Source organism: Typha latifolia, chromosome 15, assembly GCF_019914945.1.
Source record: "Typha latifolia isolate L0001 chromosome 15, TyphaL0001v2, whole genome shotgun sequence".
NCBI lineage: Eukaryota > Viridiplantae > Streptophyta > Magnoliopsida > Poales > Typhaceae > Typha > Typha latifolia.
In genome coordinates this window covers 7,047,556-7,067,954 of record NC_133100.1, presented here as the reverse complement: position 1 = coordinate 7,067,954, position 20,399 = coordinate 7,047,556, and the positions used below count along the sequence as shown (strand labels likewise).

At 33.6% G+C, this 20,399-nt stretch overlaps 3 protein-coding genes across 4 annotated transcripts; 1 reads left to right on the top strand and 2 right to left on the bottom strand.

Annotated features, from left to right (window-relative positions):
• Positions 1–1,862: 1,862 nt before the first annotated feature.
• LOC140802278 (uncharacterized protein At4g08330, chloroplastic-like) lies at positions 1,863–4,149 on the top strand. Its single transcript, XM_073157747.1, has 2 exons — positions 1,863–2,069; positions 3,492–4,149. The coding sequence occupies exons 1-2, from the start codon at positions 2,044–2,046 to the stop codon at positions 3,877–3,879; spliced, it is 414 nt and encodes a 137-aa protein (XP_073013848.1). The 5' UTR covers positions 1,863–2,043; the 3' UTR covers positions 3,880–4,149.
• Positions 4,150–5,248: 1,099 nt separating this feature from the next.
• On the bottom strand, positions 5,249–5,671 carry LOC140802193 (uncharacterized). Its single transcript, XM_073157636.1, has one exon. It carries the CDS (start codon positions 5,669–5,671, stop codon positions 5,249–5,251), a length of 423 nt encoding a protein of 140 aa, XP_073013737.1.
• Positions 5,672–8,038: 2,367 nt separating this feature from the next.
• LOC140802231 (glutamine-dependent NAD(+) synthetase) lies at positions 8,039–17,669 on the bottom strand. Of its 2 annotated transcripts, none has more exons than XM_073157675.1 (15): positions 17,556–17,669; positions 17,048–17,259; positions 16,345–16,650; positions 14,918–15,141; positions 14,560–14,663; positions 13,496–13,630; positions 13,137–13,305; positions 12,056–12,191; positions 11,545–11,683; positions 11,231–11,407; positions 10,748–10,915; positions 9,456–9,551; positions 8,827–8,955; positions 8,464–8,733; positions 8,039–8,365 (listed from the first exon to the last, which is right to left on the bottom strand). In XM_073157675.1, the coding sequence occupies exons 2-14, from the start codon at positions 17,239–17,241 to the stop codon at positions 8,503–8,505; spliced, it is 2,208 nt and encodes a 735-aa protein (XP_073013776.1). In that variant the 5' UTR covers positions 17,242–17,259; positions 17,556–17,669; the 3' UTR covers positions 8,039–8,365; positions 8,464–8,502. The 2 variants fall into 2 exon arrangements, with proteins under 2 accessions (XP_073013776.1, XP_073013777.1); XM_073157676.1 differs by lacking the exon at positions 17,556–17,669 and adding an exon at positions 17,418–17,486.
• Between the last annotated feature and the right edge of the window lie 2,730 nt (positions 17,670–20,399).

Below are 20,399 nucleotides of genomic sequence, written 5' to 3'. Positions count from 1 at the left end.
ACCGTTTAAATCGATTTAAATATACATTCTTGTACTTCAAATTTAAGCACTTGACTCTTTTATTGTTCATACTAAATTATAATTGTTAGATTTTTTTATCAAAAGAGCACCAATATTTTCTTTGTATAAATAATTCTAACATAATTAAATTATTTTTATCATCTTCAAATTGAGCTATATTTTGTCGGAAGTAATTAAGTTTTTTTACATCCCAGGTAATAGTTGACTAGGTTATAACTTAGTTGAGACCATTGAGATAAGCGCTTAAGTTTTTAATTTTAGATTATAGATTAAAAAAACTAAATTATATATGGATCATAATTTTGAATTTAATACCACAAAAATTAGTCAAATAAATTAATTAAAAGCTTGCAGACTCTATTATTTGTTATGAAACCAAGTGCTTCCCCTCTTTGACCAAACTTGATCACAAAAATGTCAGCCTTGTTTACTTGGTCTATGCCCTAATTTCAAAAGGCTGGACTCCATGAAAGAGATATTACATTATGATTTCATGATCAATTATTAATGAGTGTTGATTCAAACCTAATCCCTTAACTGTTAAACATCATGTATCCACTCAATTCACATTTGTTCCCACTTCCAACCTGGAGAGGATCCCAGTTCTAGGAAAGAACAAATTAGGATGTTTACCTAATTTTTTTGCTTCAATTTTGTTCAAGATAGAAAAACTCATATATGGAGGAATCCATCAAGGTTATGTAGTTGTTGCATAATAAAAGATTTCAATCCATAATATCTACTCAATAAATGGATAGAGAGAGGGAAAAAAATTAGTATTTATAATCTTTTAGCTAATTTAAAATAATAAAAGCGAGAATTAAAAAAGTTTAAAACAAAAAGGTCTATCTGAGTTTCGCTCCTATCAGTTCTTCCCAAATATATTAATAGTATTTTTAGTGGAGGTCCAGCTAAATCTCAATGATTATTAATATATATTATAATACTAATATTATACAATATTATTATAATTTTTTTATATTTTAAAAACTGTCATATTAGATGTGAGCGTATACACGATGATGATAATTTAAAGATACATTAAAGTCTGTCGTCCCACATTTAAGAGCTAAGTTGACACAAATTTAAGCAAAAAATAAAAATATCAAAGAGTGTTGACATTTTAGATAATGATGTCCACCAAAGACTTATGGCAGCCCAACGAATCTTTCACCATCCAAAATGTTTTAGATCTTAAAGAACGGCCAAGATTGAAAGTATCCAATTTCGCTCTCTCTCCTAGGGGTTTTATAAATAACACCCTATATTTTGTTTTATTAACAATCATAAAATTTTGCAATTCAATCCCTTATTTTTTTTATAAATTTTATATAATAACTTGCTTGAGTTAACTTTACTTAACTATAACCAAATAAATGAGAATCAACAAATAAATATTTTATTAAAAAATGGTAAGTAATTTATAAAATACTGGTTTGCTTATTTCTAAGCTGTACCATTGTTCTCGAAGGTTATAGAAAGTTGCTGATTGGAAAGAAGATTTATTTTTAGGAAGGTATTTTAATTTTGTGAGGTAAAATTTATTTTGTATGATATGATTTAGTTTTAGTGAAGATAGTTTTACTAATATGAATTAGATCAAATAATTTTAAGGTAATTTTAGTAATTTGATCAGTAAAGTAGTTAAAATAATATTTGGATTACTTTAAAAAAATATAAAATAAAAGAAGGGGTCGGATTATAAAATTGCGACGGAATGTTAATCCGAAAATAGAGAAATCATAGGGTGTGATTTGTAAAATGACTTCTTTTTTTTCCTCAATCTTGATACAGTCAATGGGCAATAGCTTGCTATAAATAGTGAACAGCGCAACCACCAAGGAAACAACTTTCTTTTGTTGGTTTTCCGTTTCGCTTCTCCTACTCAACTGCTCCCCTTCATCGACCGAAACATCTTTACTCCGCTTAATCTTTTGTCTCCTCGTTCTTCCTCGCGCTCGAGATGGATTTTTGATCATTCGATGGTAATTCTGCATAAAAATCCGATCTTGGCGCTCGAGGATGTCCCAGGCGGACGTCGTGTACAGGTATGCCTCTCTTTTCCTTCTTTGGCATTGATTTGAGGGGTCTTGATCCGGGATGGTTGACTTGATTGGGATCCATTTGGGTTGGGTTCTCTTGGGTCTTGATCCTTATCTGGTGTTATTGAGATTATGATGCGAGTTCTTGTGGTAATGGCTTTTGCTACCTTTAGAGATTTATTTATTTATTTATTTATTTATTTTGGTGTGATTTACAGATATTTTAATAGGACCTAGGGTTTGTGTCGAAGTGTGGAAATCGGAACTTAGTTCTTTGACTGGCTTCGTGTTAGTTTGCCGCATTAGTAAAGGACCTGATTATATTATGCGTTTGATGTTGCTTTTTGGTTGTATTAAGGAATTTGAGGTGAGGAGATGGAGACTCGAGGGCCGTCAATTTGCTTTTTTTATTTTATTTTTGTAAAATGTTTTCAACAAAGGTATGGCATTGGATATTCGTTAGATATCATTCTTTAGGCAGTGGAATCACCTGTCGTTGCATTAATTTTGATTCTTTAGGTAGCGTATACTGTTTGAGGTGAGTTCTTAGAGGTCAACTGCAAACTTGAAGTGAAAAGGCTACAATTGGAGAACCAATGACTCGTTGATGTTCCATACGCAGCTAATACATTTTGTAGGAGTCTCCATCTTTGTGATTCTATGCAAGAAAAGTAACCAAGCCTTTAGTCCCATTTATTTGTGGCTAGAATTATATGTCCTTTTCCTCTAGTCATCTTTATTTAGTATGAGAGAGCTTTGGCAGATGAAGAGATGAGAATGGAGACCTCTGAATTTGTTAAGTGTAGTATCCCTTCTATAATCTATCGGAGTGGTGGAGCATTATGCTGACTAATATTTGGTTTTCAATTGATTCTTTAGCTACACATATGTAAATAGTAAAGTGATCCATAAGCTTAATAAGAGGTTCCACTGATCCTAATAATTCCTAGACACTGCACATGTCGGTTTCCGATCTTGATATACCTATGCTACAGATGGTCTTCCGATTAGTTGATTTCATAACTTGCCTTCTCTACTTCCAAGACATCATGATTATGTCTGCAATATGTCTCCAAATATGAACTACCTTTAGAATTTGTTGGTTCCACTGTTAAAATATATCTTGGTGCTTGTGAAATTAATGAAAAATGACAGTGTTTTGTAGTTTCACCTTTCATGCAGTAATTACACTATTAGAGTAAGATTTCAGATACCTTTTGGATGTCTACACCAAAGTTATGTTTTGTATGGAACTTTCATATTTGATGGGCTATATTCTTATTCGGAAAGTTATTGAGATCCTATAATTATGAGTTAATGTTTTATGATAGATCTCTAATATCTTCTCCAGAGTCGTCAATTTACTGCTTTTGTGATGTTAATAGCGTAATGAGGAACTGACACTTAATCATGTCTATCTTCATGCAGTTGTGGGTCTTGTGGGTACCCGTTGAACTTGGCATCTTCTAATCGAGTTACATCTGGCATAGGCTCCGAGTATCAGAAGTCTCTTAAGAAGGGTGTGATTTCCTTTGTTTCTGTGGACCTCAGTCGATTTACACAGGTAGATGAAGTGAAATGTTTTCCTGTTAGTTGGGGTCGACATCGATCAAAAACTAAGCTTCTTTGCCGGAAGTGTGGAGCCTTCATTGGCTATGGATATGGTGAGTCACCTATCTTATGTAGCTTTGACCCTGCAAGTTCGTCCTCTTCAACCTGCGAAAAGTACTCAATAAAGATCCACGCTCTACAACCGTCAGAGCAAACTAGTAGTGGTCTACAGCAGTCAGAGCAAACTAGTAGCGGTCTACAATAGTCAGAGCAGACTGGTAGTAGTAATTGTATAGAGTGAGAAATGGAAAATCATTTGGACTGCATCGACAGCTATCCACACAAACGTATTCTGCTCCTTGTACTACAGAAGCTCCAGACTAAGACAGGCAGAAATACTCTTGACTTAACCTGTCATAATTGGTTCTATGTTCATAGTCTAGCTTACAAATCATTACAATTTCAATTCTCTTGTGATCCAAAATTTTACCACGAGTATGTTCCATTATCACCAAGGCTACTTGCTCATTTCTCATATCTTGGCTCAATATCTTTATATTGGTGCAGACAGCTACCTGATTTTGCTTTGAACCATCTGAGATGTTCTAGATCAAGGGTTATTTTTCCTTATTTATATTGTTGTTCTGGCGTCGCACACAGATCTTACATTTTCTTCAGGAAGACATATTGAGATTGATGAACATCGGTGAAAAGCATTGGCAATCATTTAATTCTAAAGCACGTAGTCAATGGTACATACAGATCTCACATGTTTTGAATTCAGTTAGAAATCTGCTGATATAGTGAAAAGAGATTTCAGTCAAGGAATTCACAAAGGCAAAGTTTTTCTTTTCCATTCTTTTCCTTTCTTTGTTTTCCTACTCTTCAGTGAGACTACTATCTTTTCTTCTCTGATGAGCTGATTTAGATTTGAATGTTTGTTAAAGTACCATATGCAAGGAATTTGACAAGTAGTGTCACATTTGCTTACTTCAATTATTGATTAGTATGTTTTATTTTGTTGTCAAATTTCATTTTGTCCACCAGTGCATACATCCACCCTAATTCAGGGGTGCCAAAAACAAAATGAGGAGGAACCCACCACAAAGTTAATTAGTGGTTTCAGCAACTTGGTCCATTGGTTGCTGCAATGGTCCATATGCTCAGATTGGTAGACCTTTAACTTTTACAGCCTTTAAAGAGATCAGCACCTTTAGCATTACAACCCAAAAGCTTTTAAGAGAAGAGATGATGCAGCTATTACTCTATGCAACTTTGATTGATCTGAAGGGATCTATCCAAAGAGTAAATATATATATATATATATATATGGTGAAGTAAATTAAAGAAACAGCACTCACCAAAATTATATATCAGCAAATTTAGTGTTATTAGATAGGTTAGGCACTCCCCATTTGCTTCTATGCTTTCAAAATTTAAAGTCTTAGAAACATACGAAAGCCATCAGCATACAGTCACTGCTTTCCACCTTCTATACTACAATCTGATGAAAAAAAGGGAGAGAAAATCTTGAGAATGAGAACAAGCCCCTGCTGCATTGCAAAATATGCAATTACAAACTCATCAAAGGATACAAAATGTCACAACCATTAATGCCTTTTGAATGCTAAGAGCTACTCCTCTTCTGCCATTGTCATCCTACTAAGAGGACTAGGCCCAAGTTTTTTCCTCCTCATTGAATTCCTCCTCCTTATGAATTCCATCTGGTTCCTCCTCCTCAGCTGCATCATTGCTTCCTCTTCGACGACGAATCTTCTCATCAGTATGTCATCCGTCAGCGATTTCCCTCTGAAGACTCTTCGACACTCGACCGATGTCCTTGTGTTTGCAATTCTATCTTGTGGCGCGGCAAAGGACTTCGATCTTGGATAGCTATAGCTTCTCCTAGGCGGCACGTCGGCCTGAAAAACCTCGTTATACGAAGATATAGGCACGCAGAGGCAGACTCGAGTGAATGAAGAAGCCACCCTTAGAGAAGTGCACTTCCTTAGCTTTGGTTTGTTGCAGTACTCTGGAATCACTCTATGTTTGCTCATGGATGGCTTTGTTGCAGGCTTCCATAGAATCACTATAACCTCTACTGCTCTTTGATACCAAGGCTTTCTGAACGATTAACATGTACATTGAATCACTCCTTGTATCCATTCAACACTTGGGAAAAGAACATTATACTCGCAAATAAATTCAAAATACTGAACCATGTCATGAAGCATAACTACTGGACTACATATATATAGGGGGAGAGAGGGGGGGAGAAAGAGAGAGGAGATGGAGAAGATTGCTTGCCTTGTTTGTGGATTCTTGGGCTCTTGCATCAACAGGGAGTGGAGAAACATGTGGGTATTGGAGGATGAGAACAATGGAGATCATCTGATAGAGAGAGTGGTGTGCCAATATTGAGAACCAGAGTTTGTTAACAGACTCTAGAGTGGCAATATGGTCCTTTTCTTTCTTTTTTTTTCCCCTCCCTGGCTTTCCTTTTCTTTATTGTAGCATGCTTTTGCTTTGGCAGGATTCCTTGCAATGAGAGAGAGAGAGAGAGAGAGAGAGAGAGAGAGAGAGAGAGAGAGAGAGAGAGAGGAAGCTTAATTTGAACTCCAAGAGGAAAAAGTTGAATACACAAGAGGTCACCAAATTAGTATATATACAACAAGTATTTGATGAATTTTGATCTCATAATGTACCACAAAAGTACTTTTTTTTGGTTGAGAAATGACCACAAAAGTACTTGGGTGGGTCAATCCATTGACCCATTGTCTCATAACAACAGACACAGATTTTTTTATTTGTTTGATCTTGAATCTTGATTGGTGAAAAAGAAAAATAAAAGACATACGTTTTGTAAACGCCAAATTGAATCCTACCTATAGATAAGAAAGCTGTGAATTGGGCACCCAATATAGAGAGATTTTTTTTTTTTTTTTTTTGGGCATTGATATGAGAGAGTAGCTTTGTCCATCTAAAAGATTTTGTTCTTTTTGACCAATTTGGAGCCACTTTGGCTCGAATCTTACAAGCAGTAATGTCGTTCCTTTTGATAAGAAGAAAAAAAAAAGAAAATTAAAAGAAAAAAAAATTGGGCATATTGGTTAAGATTGAGAGATTGAAAACAATTATAACTTCAAATAAATTTAAGTTTGAATTACAAAAGGCAATAAGTAGAGCTAGTGGCTCCACTTGTTCATGATGAATAATGGTAGTAATAACTGCTGTAAGAGGGATGATTGGTGGAGGATTAAAAAGCTAATTTCTTTTAAATAATCAATTGATCTGAAAACTAAAAGTGGAGTAACATACAGTTTTATATATTAAATATGAATAGATAAAAAATAATAAAAATATGAACTCTTGCATACTTCATGAAAATAGATAATAGGAAGTAAAGATTAAAAGAGCCTTAAGAAGTGATATTTGAACAAGCAAACTCTAAAGCTATATATATATATATATGTGTGTGTGTGTGTGTGTATATATTGAACCTTCTCTAGTTATGGGGAACAATTTGATTGCTTTGGTAGGAAATGTTGGGAAGATTGAAGACCACCAGAAAGGCAAAAACACTATACACTGAGTTGATATATTGTACAGCCTGAGGCATTCATAATTGCCAATGGATGGCATCATGATTAAATTGATGTTGGCTGATGTCTAAAGGCTGGAAAAAGTGAAGGGAAAAGGGGACATGATTATTATGCATTTGGGTCCTTTATGTAGGACATTTCAAAACCTGCAATTCCTCTGTTATAATGTTCAAAAGAAGAAGAAGAAAAAAAGTTAGGAGAAATTATAAATTATTTATATGTGGTTTGGCTCTGTTTTAATTTATCTTCTATATTTGAAATTTAACCATTTAATTTTACTATGGTCCAAATTAAATTGTAAACATTAGTCAACTATTAATTTGGACATAAGAAGGCTTAATTATTCTCTCAAAAATATTGGTCTGACTTGAAATTAGTAGGAATAATAGTTTGGTCACTTTATAATTTATTTTGATAGAAAATATTAACGCCAACGAAACGCCACCTGAGCCAATGTTATTGAAAATTAATAAATATTTGTAAATGCTAAGATTCTATTTTTTTTTTAAAATATTTAACACAGACATTTTTCTAAATATTTTTTTACAAGGGCAAAAATGATTCTTTGTTTTCATTTTTTTTTTAATTTTAATTGTGAACATTTTTAAAAGAACTCAATAATTTTAAAAAATAATATTCCAAGAAAATTCGTGGCAATTATTTTAAAAAATAAAAAAATAGATACAATTAATGCATCCATCATCAAGGGGCATGCATGCACGAATCACTATGTGATTAGCACCTGCACGTGCGAGCACGGAGAAGCGACAGTACCGTACTGATCATACGGCACGTGCCACCAGAGAAGTTTACAAACTCTAATTATTTTGAAACAAAAAGTAGGTACTGATTATTGTTAGATATTTCAATTTAAAGTAACAATCTGATATCCAGAATACAACTTATTCAACAGGAGGAGAACGATTGATCAGCAGAATGCTATGAACATTCACCACAAATCAAATGTTGCATTGAGGCCAAGAGGATCAAAATAAGTTGCAAGAAAAATCTAGCAGAGGGGGCAAGAGCATGGCTGACAGATTTTTCTTAAGACAAGACTGAGGAGAAAATATACAATTACCAATTACCTATAAAAGAGATGTAAACTGGACAAGAGATTCTTCTGTAGCCAGAGGATGAGTTTGTGTCCTGAAATGAGAGTATAGCCAATTAACAAAACTTTGGCAAGAGATTCTTCTTGTGTAGTTCACCTCAGTAACCTCAATGTGATGGACAAGAAGAATAACCTGGTGATATCTTGTATCAACTTCCTGTGGTGATTGATTTTAAAGACCAGCAGCAGGATTGCCTGATCCTGCTGCCACAACTCCCATGCCGCTACCCTGCCCGGAGGTGACATCTGAGTCTATCCTCTGTTGCAATTCTGGGAAATTAACAACTTTACAATCTTTATCCATCCCTTCGACGAGTTGATCAATTTTGCGGAATTGATAAGGCCATCTCGAGTTATATAGGAACTGGCGAAGATCGAATCTATTGTCCTCTGGTGAATAGCTCTGCAAAAGTGAGGAATAGTTCAACAAAATCAGAAATTAGAAGTTCCTGCTAAGTAAATGAAACAACAATAAGCCCAGGAAGGAAGAACATACCTCAGCATGGTATGATGGAGTTAAGACAGTCATCTTGTGTCGGTTGATCGAATAGTACTTAAAGAAGTGTTTCACTTTATCTGCTACCTCTGTTGGAGATAATCTCCCACACCATCTATGGCACAGATTCTGCAACATACATTCATATAAGGAGGACCAAATATGATTAGAACTGATAGGGACTGTCAAAAAAGAATTTTGCTAGCAATTTCAGGAGAAAAATCAGAACCAAGGACATGAATTTTCAAATTTCACCATTTAATATATTAAAGATTCAATTTCACAATCTGCAGATGTATCGTGAAAGATGGAATATATGACTACTCAGGGATATTGTAGGAAGAAGTGTGAACGTTTACAATTTCATGTCCCATTGCACTGAATCTTTAGTACCAGCAGCTGTCAAATCCAAACCAACAAACTACCTTACTGTCTCTCTTTTTGAAAGTTTGTGCCCACATTGTTGTTGTTAATAACATTTAGAAGTGAGGTGGGCATTGCATCTATCATTCAAGAGTATAATTTTTTTTTCCAAAAAGGTCTTAAAAATCAACAAAATGAGTAACGAAAGAAGGTAATTCTTTATGATTCTCAATTTTTGGAAAGGAAAATTAAGATTCGTGGCCAACCTGAAACATAGACACAGGACCGCAGCGGAAGATTTTCCTCAGCCTTCCATATACAGACAATTCCTCATAGGTCATTCCCATGTCGACTTCATCTAACTGAAATGCACAGAAAGCCAACTTGGATTAAAGGCAGGATTCTGTATCTCCAAATCTTAGACGAGCTAGAGAGTAGAATTGTTTTACTGGAATCTCAGACAGCATAAATATCACTTCAATATTCCCAGGGCATAAAGAAAATAACTATTTGTCCATATTATCAAACAAAAAATTGCATCTCAAGAGACTGGCAAAGCAACCTACGTCTAAGAATCCTGCAAGCATTAGCCATGTAACTTTATGGAATTTCAGACAGCTTAAAAATCATTTCAACTCAGGCACAACTGAAAATAAGCCCTATATTTACAATTTATTCACCAAAAACACACTGATGATAATCAAACAAAAAGTAACCAGTCTCTGGTTTAGTTAATCATACGTACAAAAATACCCTCAATTTGTTCAACTAAAACTCCTTAATGACAAAAAGGAAAGAAGAAGAAAAAGAAGGAGATGGTGGGTACTAAGGGGGAAGAAGAAGATGAAGAAGAGAGATGGTGGGTGGTAAGAGGGAAGAAGAAGAAGAAAAAGAATAGGAATGGTGGGGAAGAAGAAGAAGATTAGGAGTGGTAGGTTTTTGCTAGGGAATGTAGGCATAGGGCTATGGGAAGAAGGGAAACCGTAAGGGTATTTTAGGAATGTTAATTTTTAGATTCATAGCTGTTAAGAGTTATTTGGTTAAATTTAACTCGCTGCATGTTTTTGCTAAATAAACTAAAAATGTAGGGTTTGAACTGGATAGGTCAAAAACATAGGGTGTATTGTAATAACTGCACTAATGTATGCTGTTAAATATAATTTTCCCTGAAAATAAGTACTTGTCCGTATTAGCAAATATAAAAACTCTATCCATAGAGTCTTGCAACCATTATTCATGTAACTCAATGCAGTAGGACCAAATTCGAGGCAGCATATAGCCATATATATTTTAAGCTATCAAGTTCATATATGCCAGTTAAGGTGATATATTTTAAGCTATCAAGTTCATATATGCCAGTTAAGGTGATATATTTTAAGCTATCAAGTTCATATATGCCAGTTAAGGTGATGTAAGTCAAGAATCATTAGAAGCAACAAAAATAATAGGATCAAACTGTAGAAAAATATAAAGAAAACCTCAAATGCACACTTTTTTCCTTTTATAAATATACATGATTAATATTGTCTTTCTAAACCTTTAAGGAGAAAAGTACTACCTGATTATAGTTGGAACGGATTGGCTCCAACTCAGCAGTCGGAGGTGCTGCTTCCACTTCTGCCAAAGAAGGATAGTGAAGATGAATAGCAGCCCAACGTAGAAAAGCCCTGAGGTCCTGCTTACTGACACTCCCGATGGGATTTATATCCGCCGAACTGCAGTCATACTACAAAAACAAACAAAATATTTGCATATTGAATATACTTATTTAATGATGTCTGTATCAATATAAGATATTAATTATGTATTAAATGTACTATCACAGGGCATTAATTTATTTGAAATTTTTTGCATTCAGTCATTACTAAAGAAAACTGAAAAATAAATAAATCTGGCACTATCAATGCACCTGATGCCAGAATTGTCCCTCATGTGGAACATAATTTTGTAAAAGTTGAAAGAAAGTTACATGTCTATCAAAGTTAGTAATGAAACAAACAGGATAAAATAAGCATGCAGCAAGTAGAAATATAGCTTTTACCTTGGTCAAATAACCACGTAATCCTTCATCCACATTTGAGCTTCCTAATACAAGATAAAATCCAGATTTATTCTGAACCCATGGCATAAGAGACGCCAACATAAAGGCTAACACCATTCTAACTCGTGCTTGAATGTTTTGCAACCCCAGATTCTCTGCATTTGATCCTCCATCGACCTATGCTTTACCAGTGTAGTTACCATCACAAGAATTGTATTAACTTAATTTACTAAAAATAACTGCATTTTTCAGTGACATGTAATTGTGAAACAGTAGTTACAATGTTACATACAGAATAATCTACTTCTACTTACTTTGTAACGTGGTCGCATCCCTGTTAGTTTCTGGAATAATGAGAGTAACGCAGAAATAACACTATCTATAGGCACATCTAGGTGCCATGACCCAATCTCCTTAGCTAGCCTCTTTGCACGTGATTTAGTATCTTCGGAACTGAAAAGTACCACAAAACAGTTTAATCAACAATAGTAAACGTGTAAAACATCTACGGAAGAATGACGTTATCATCAACTGAAGCAGAGGAACTTATTAGCAGGGGTCTAAGCCACCTAAAAAAGTACTCATAAATAAGGGAACCTAGAGAGCCCATATTAGCGTGAATTACATGTGATGGGTCAAACGACTCAAACTTCTCCAATTCTAGTTTATTCGATAGAAATGCAACACTGTGGTAGGATATTAGATGCAAAAGTGTTCTTAGTCTACGGCAAGAAATCAAATATAAAGTTATCTACTATAAATCAAGTAACTTTATGACAAAGCTTTGATTCTTAATGATTTCTCCAACTAGTTTAGATTACTTACCTGTTCTCAGTTCCCATATAAACAGTATAAAAAATGCGCCTAGCAAATTCTTTGCTGTCAGTTGGGAGCTCTCCATTTTTGTATTGGCCAATCCGAAGAGCGTCTGCCTTTACTTGCTCATCTCCTTTCTCTATATCTGTATAAGTTTCACAATTATTTTGGTCAGTATAATGACAACAAAAGGGTACACCAAAAAAAAATATTTTATACTCAAAAGGCAGCACCTTATGAGGAGAGAGCTTGTTAAAAATAACTGAAATTTAGCTTTATGGAATAATATATACCTGCATAAATATTCATTACCGTGTATCACTTAGTCAACTGATCAAGCATCAAGTTGCACAAACTAAAATAACAGCAGTACAGAATCAAGTACTAATTGTCATTCTATAACTTTATTCCTGAAAGAGAACTGATAGCATCTTTTAAAAGGGTAAGGAAGAGAACTTAAAGTATCAAACCACTGACAAAAGGAAATTGAATCAGTTTCAGAAGATAAAGGATGGAGCTTTTGGTTGTGCTCTAAAAGAGTGAGAAAAAGAAAATAATTTTGAAAAAGTCTCACAATAATACTCTGAAGGCCTCACAACTAGTAAACCATACATGAATATACATCAATAAAGCGACGCCAGTAAAAAATAAAATCTGTGATGACTATTAAGAAGGAAACATTGGATGGGGGTGACAATGATAACTTGCTGTGGCTTTGTAACACTTCAAGAAATAAGCACCGTAGAGTGGTTTATCTGATCAAATCCATGATGTCAGATCCCTATTTTACATCTGGTGCAGCCTTATTATTATCTGATTTAAGATACTCACAGAAATAGCAAAGTTTACATGATAAACAGGTCTTTACTATCTTAAAATAAGGTCAAATCCAGCAATCAAAGTTTGGCATTTCTAACTTAGCTATTCACTCTTAAAGATGACTTATTTCAGTTATTTGGGACGAATAATATACACTTCTAGAGAATTCATTCATTCAATGAAGTCTCCAATTTTGCAAATGCCACTACGTTTAATTCACTCAGACCAAAATTAATACCTTCTCATACATCAAACAGAGTGCAGAGCCGACCTTTTATAACGAGCTGGCACATGCAACCAACAATTGCAGCAACAGATGAACTATCAGCACCACCAGATAGAGGAAGCAGAAATCCAGATGCTCCACTTCTTCGCAGATAATCCCATAGCCAACAACTAGGTCCAAATGCAATCTCTTCCTCGGGACAATGATACTTAATCTGTATATGACCAAGGGTCAAAACAAAATAATCAGCAACTATTAGGAACATCAACTAATGGATGGATGGACATATGCAATTAGTACAAGTTCAAATTGGATAACTGCATGCAGTTCAGATTTTACTTCTACATGGTTAACTGTGCCTGATATCAACACCATCTAAATTCAAAACTTAAGGAAACGCTAACCTCAACTGGAATAGTAGGAGAAGTTCCAGGTTTAAAAGGTTGACAAAGTTTAAATGGTGCCTTTACTGAGGGAACCTTTTGTTTGTGACTTGCTTGCTCCCTGAAACTACTTATTGATCCTCGATAACTAGAAACCTGATTACATGGAGAAAAAAAGAGAACAAAAAGAAGAATGCATTAATAAGGTGCTTGTGGAGAAGAAAAGGCATCACTATCTGTTCAACTATGTACTGTTGTCATTAATGTTGTAATTCTTGTGTCTGAAAATCTGAATTCTTCTATTCCATGGTCTGCAACAGCAAAATTTATAAAAGTAGCTCCAAAGTTTCTGGCTTACCTTCAATAGAGCACTACATATTACTAACAGCTTAGGCAAGAAAAAGGAATAAAAGAAACAAAAGAGAGTATACCATTGTTTAATAAGATAGAGAAAGGCTTAATTAACAGAAGAAAAACTTGTGAAACCACATTTTTCACAGATATGCTCCCAGTATGAAATTTATAGTAAATTGAATAAAGTTGCCAGATGCAAAGATAAAGCACGATTAACACCTATCAGTGAACATTTATGGAGCGAGAAAAGGAAAAATGACCGATCTTTAAAAGCTACAAAGTTAAAACTATTATAGTTCAATGTTAATTCACATGGATGATATCTGCTTTGTAAAAAACATCAGGTTTCCCAAAATTCAAAATAGAATCCTGAAGGAAACTTCATGAAAAGTTTAATCTTTCTCCATCTAATATCTTTTTGATTTTCTATTCAGCAACTACTGTAATCAATAATTAGCATCTTTTTGCATTCACTCTACAGTCCCTAAGCATATATTTTTTACATCTCTTCCTTCCAATTATTTGATAAAGGAGACAGAGACAAATTATTAAAAAAAACTTAACAAATCAATGTTGCAGCTCAATTTTGTACAACTACAGTTAAATTGTGAAAGAAAAATAAGCATGTTTTTGCTAGATGCAACTATCACAAATAACTCAAGGTTGTTTCAGTTTAGATTTATTGGAAAAAAATTCTTCAGGTATGAATTTAAACGAGGCATATATCTCACAGCATCAAGATCTACTTGGGCGGTCAATACTTCAACGTCCTTCAAGGAAAACTGAGATCCCTGTGCAACCACATCTCCATTCACCGCAATGCAACAGCATCCATCTGGTCAGTATCAATGATGAAGATAAGAAGTGAGATGTTAATTTGATCATTTAGTATGAGATAGACATCGGCCTAGTAAAATGAGCCACATCTCATAAATCAGGCAGAAAGTCATGCTTCATTTCTATTATAATAGATATGCAACTTGATAAGAAAATGACAGGAAATGAATATAATAAAAATTAGGTTTTTCTGTTTCAGACCCATTTTAAGTTTACAAGAATATAATGGATATTCAAATCACCCAATCATACCATAGTAAAGGCGGCCACCATCACATCCCTGGTGGTTACTGTACATGTAAACACCTCCACAAAAGCGAGTTGCATTTTTAAATGAATCAATTCGAAGATTAAGCTTTCTTAGTTGGTGGTGACTTCCACTTGCATTCATGAAAACCTCAACACCATTTAATGCAAGTGCAACACGAGGAGCATCTGCAGTAAAGAGCTCCTCACATGTTTCAGCAGCAACAGATCTGAGAAGACGAAAACAAGAAGTTCAAGATTAATTACTAGAAAATGCCTACAAGTTACTCATGTCTTCGTGTAGAAAATATACACTATATGGCTATTAAAACCAGAATTTGCAATTACAAATAAGAGTGGTTCATATACCACGAAAGTAGGAAGAAAACCAACGGATAGATTGTCATGACAAGCTACTTCCCCAAATTATTGTCATCCTAATCCAGGACCCATCGTATGCAATAGCTACAAAGTGGCATTTAGCAAATAAGAAGTGTTTTTCTTTTGCTGACCAAGATATAGTTGGATCTTCAAAAACCTACAAGAGCAATAGAAGAGGCTTCTCCAAATACAAAAAGAAATACTAAAGTTCTTAAAAGTCACACATTCAATGAGTCTCAGCTATCCCTAAGTTGTACGCTTATGAATAGAAAGTTAATCAAGGTTCAATATAAACTTGGCAGGTTAAGTGATGATAATATCTTGACGTTCTCAAATTTTAAATTATATTATGCAAACTTTGTTTTCAGAAACTCTGTTACCAAAGTTAGAAAGAATCTCAGGAAACCAGTGCTTTAATTCTAAGATACCACCTGTCTGTCTTTACTGAATATCAACCAGTATAATTTCATGTTTTGTTTAAATTGAAACTTCAAGCTTTAGCCGCTATGTTATCTAACAGCTAATTTTATTCAACTGCAAAGACAATAATATCATAATTCACCTTAAAGAGCTCAAACTCCCTATGAACCATGAGAGCATTACAATGCAGACACATAAGGAAGATGATACCCAAGAAGGCCAGGAACAAGATCACAGTCTACTAAAAATAAGAATTAGAGGGGATAACCTCATAACAACACAAGGCAAGAGGGACTTTCGTAGCTCCACCTGAACAATCTTGTATACACAGTTGCGTAGCAACTGAAGGTACACCTGTGCCTCTATCTGGGATTTATTCTAACAACCTCTTTTGACTCAATTTCTTTCAATCAACAAAAAATCATTGAAATAAAAAAGGACATGCTTTCTAATATCAACTTTCCTCTTATTATTAGGAAGCATATTTTGACAATTTAATATGAAGATTATTTCACCTCCTAAAAGGTTTAATTTTAAACCATGTTAGCTATGATGACACGCATTATAAAGGACGTTTCTACAATTGGTGTTACCAAAGAATTTATGATTTCAGTTCAGTAACTAGAGCTTACACATCAAGAAATTGAATGTATCCGTAACCAAATGGTACAGAGTCCTGGAATATAGCCTCAGAAACATCAGTTGGCAGTTGGAGTTCCATAAGCTTGTCTTTAAAGGTCCAAGCAGAGAACCACCGAAATTCCCTATAGTTCCCATCATTTGCCAGGGACATCTTAGGACGAATCATTATTATCTTTCTGTTTAAGCAGAAAACCTGGCAGTTGTATCGCACACTTTCATAAATAATAGGCATTCCAATGCTACATAGAATGTTGTCAGTCCAATCACCCAGTAAAATATCCTTCAAGCATTCCCATCTGCACAAAGATGTTTAAAAGGCATTAGAGGTAGCACTATGTTACGTACATATCAAGGCTATAAGTAGGTAAAATAAAATGCTTTAAAGGATCTAAAGAGGAGAATTAGGTACAAAAAGACATTAGTAGAAGCACTACAACTGTATCCATTCTTCAAACTTAATAGCTCGTTATCTTATTTGCACTAGTAGAGTAAATGTTCAATCCTATGATCTCAAATCATACATGTTAAACTTTACAACTAACAGCTAATTTATTTTACTATATTAATATTCCAATTACTATCACTAGTAAATCTTAAATTATTAAAACGGCTCTTATGGTTGTCTAATTGATGTCCCCAAGAAAACAACACGTAATAATCCAAAATAGTGAATCCAATCGAAAAAGAACTCACGCATGGGTCACTGTATCCTGCTCGAGGAAATGGTCTTCGCAACCGTAACCGGTAATCTCGAGCTCTGGCCCGACCCTAATCACAGCTCCTTCATCTCGAGCCATAGAGATCGACTCTTTAATATTTTTCAGATTAGTGTCGAAATCCATTGCCCACTGGTTCAAATTACAAGTCGCCACCTTTAAGAGCCTCATCCTCGCTAATCACCTCCTCTGGAAAACAAAAGAAGAAGAAGAAGAAGAAGAAGAAGAAGAAGAAGAAGAAGAACACAAGTCAAACCATCTTTTCTCAATTCAGAAGGCTCTTCTACCAACATCAAGAATCTGACGACGAGATAAAAGAAAAAAAAGAAATAAGAGCAAGAGTGTACTAATTCGGAATCACAAAAAGAGCAAACTGAATACTAGCAAGCAATCCTAGAACCAGAAAACGCATCAAAGCGCGAATTTTTCCCCAAATTTGTGACTTTTATTGGTGAAAAGAAAGGTAAAAATAGATCACATCATACCGTTACCAAGCACCGCAGAAGAGGAGGAGGAGGAGGACTGGTAGGAAATTGGAATATGGGAAGAAGAATCCAAATGGAACCGATGAGCGGAGAAAAGGATATATATATATATATATATATATATAAGATTCTTCCAAGTGGAAAAGGTTATCCTCTTCATTTTGCACCTCATATTATATGTTTATTATAATTTATAACTTCCTTTTCATATTTTTAATTTGATCCTTGAACTAATGTTATTATCTATCGTCAGATGTGTTCAGAAATGGATTTTTACATAATCGCCACTGATTTTTTTAAATATTATAATGACTGTCCCTGAATCCGTTCTCTTTCATAATTTGCCACTGTGTTTAGTTTTTGATAGAATATTTATAAAATATTCATAACAAATAGTTGTTAAAGTTAATAAATATACATATATATGAGTGAAAATATCTATATCTAGTTTTTCTTGTATTATAATATTAGGTAATATTTGGCAGCTTTAGACGTAATTTATATAAGGGTAAAATGATTTTTTAACCAATTTTAGTTTAGTTTTAATATTATACAATGGTAATTATGTAGAAAATATTTTTCAGAAAGGGTTCTGACCAAGCCCAAAGCCTAATGGGCCAAAACTTTTGTTGTTCTTCCTTCGTAATAAAAAAAAAATGATTTTTATGAATCACACCTTAAATTTTACTTATTTTATAATTCACACTCCGGAGGATTTTGTAACTTGTCCCCTTATTTTTTTTCCTAATATTTCTCATTTAACACCATGAGTTAACTTAGACGGTACTACAAAAAGGATATTTATTTATAATATATGAAATAATTTATAAATACTTAATTACCCATGTCTTCTTCGTTTTCTTTTTCCTTCCCAGAGAAAAGAAGGAGGAAGAGGAGGGGGAGAGGGAATATGAGAAAATGTGGCGGCGGTGATGGTGAGGGGAGTAGACGAGGAAAATGGTGGAGGGGTTATTAAAATAAGAGGAAATAGTAGATATATTTTAGTAACTTAGTCGACGTTAATTAGTTAGAATAATGTTAGAATATTAAATAAGAATTATAGAGTAAAATAAGGAGTTGGGCTACAAAATCCACAAAAATAGAGTATAAATTATAAAATAAATAAAAATACAAAGTGCGATTTATAAAAATCCTAAAAAAATGATTAGCACTTTATAGCTCAACAACAGTAGATACAAATTAGAAATAAAACACAACGGGATAATTTCGGTCGCACTTTTGAATGTACACAGATGTATCAATCATGTATATCTGATAGTCCTAATTGCACTTAAAAAATAAATTCAGATAAATCGTAGGATCAGAGCAAAGTGATTAAAATTATCGAATCGGTCGAAGCACGCCATTGAATATGCGTCGACTTGTGAATTCCAATAGCGCTTTGCATTTATTTTTCGAGCGAGCTAGGCCTGTGGGCTTTTCAGAAGCCCAATATTCAACACTCAAATCTTTCATTACGATATAAGGTTATAATTACAGTACTCTTCCCTACTATCAACAAGGTCATAAGATTGACTTCAAATAATTATTATGAAAAAAATTATTTGATGATTTAATGGCTCGGCTCAACGGTTTGGACCTTTGTTAAGTCTATATTTAACTTTCGAACTCTCGAATGATCAAAACAATTAGGTATGTTTGATCTATAGACGAAAGCAATTAGACCAATTAAGCTAAATGATGATACTAAACAGAGGCTAAAACGTTCATCATATATTTTTAATCATGCTGTATTATTTTAATTGTTCTAAAATGTGCTAAAATACCTAACATAACTAAAGTATTCCATGCCTTTTTTCTAGGATACTTGGAAATGGCCATCTATAATTTTCGAGGATATGAATACTTATGACATTCTATATTTATAAAATATACCTCCAAATTATGTCATCTTTCAAAGCGTTTAGAAAAGACAAGACCATTATATAAAATAGCAAATATCAATTAAGAAATACTTGGAAACATCCTTTTTTTTATTAAAAAAAAGCATTTAAAACATCTTATCTATTACCACCATCTTCATTAATAATAATAATATATATATATATATATATTGCCACCAATTTTCATATAGATTAAGATTTTACTACAACTAAATTAGTATTTTTGCACATCTACAATGAACTTGGGGGTAAATTTAATCTCCCCATCTTAAAAATATCAGACATTTATTTGATCAAACATGGTAGATGCATTTATTGTTATGAAATAGAGATTGAATCGGACCCATAGGGACATTAGAAATTTTTGGGAATTTCTGATTTTATTTTAGGAATTCCTAATCTTCTGAATTTTTTAGGATTCTTTATCCCAATTCTATAACTTACTTTTTTTTTTTTAAATCAAATTGAATTTCCCATATATTTAGAAAAAGAGAGAGTAATTTATCCTTTGTATAATATTTTGGTTCTCTACATAATCACACAAAAACCTTATGTTTTTAGATTGCTGGTAAAAAAATAAAAATAGTTTTAAATAAAAATCTCTTTAGGAGATACTTATATAATTGAGAAAAGTATAAGCATCAAAATAATTTTAATATTATAAAATGAATCTGAAGTTAATAAGTCTGGAGATTGACTTGCTAATTATGATCAGTATCTAGATTTGGTTGTGCCAGGATGACTAATTAATATTTTATAAAATAAATAAATAAATAAAAAATAGCCAGAGAGGGATTTACTCTTGGAGAGGTCAATCACTCCATCATCATCATCAAATATATGTTATATATTTTTTATATTATAGATTATTCTATTATATATACATATATATATATATATATATATTTTTTTTTTTTTAATTCTCTCTTCTCCCCTAAAT

What these genes read in the sequence shown, in the direction of transcription:
- LOC140802278 (XM_073157747.1), top strand. Translation starts at nt 2,044, where the DNA reads ATGTCCCAGGCGGACGTCGTGTACAG. An exon ending in CAGGCGGACGTCGTGTACAG is followed by an intron (nt 2,070 to 3,491) that starts GTATGCCTCTCT and finishes ATCTTCATGCAG; the next exon opens with TTGTGGGTCTTGTGGGTACC.
- LOC140802193 (XM_073157636.1), bottom strand. Translation starts at nt 5,671, where the DNA reads ATGAGCAAACATAGAGTGATTCCAGAGTACTGCAACAAACCAAAGCTA.
- LOC140802231 (XM_073157675.1), bottom strand. Translation starts at nt 17,241, where the DNA reads ATGAGGCTCTTAAAGGTGGCGACTTGTAATTTGAACCAGTGGGCAATG. An exon ending in CCCAAGTAGATCTTGATGCT is followed by an intron (nt 13,631 to 14,559) that starts GTGAGATATATG and finishes CCATGTAATCAG; the next exon opens with GTTTCTAGTTATCGAGGATC. An exon ending in TCCGTTCCAACTATAATCAG is followed by an intron (nt 9,552 to 10,747) that starts GTAGTACTTTTC and finishes TGTGCATTTCAG; the next exon opens with TTAGATGAAGTCGACATGGG.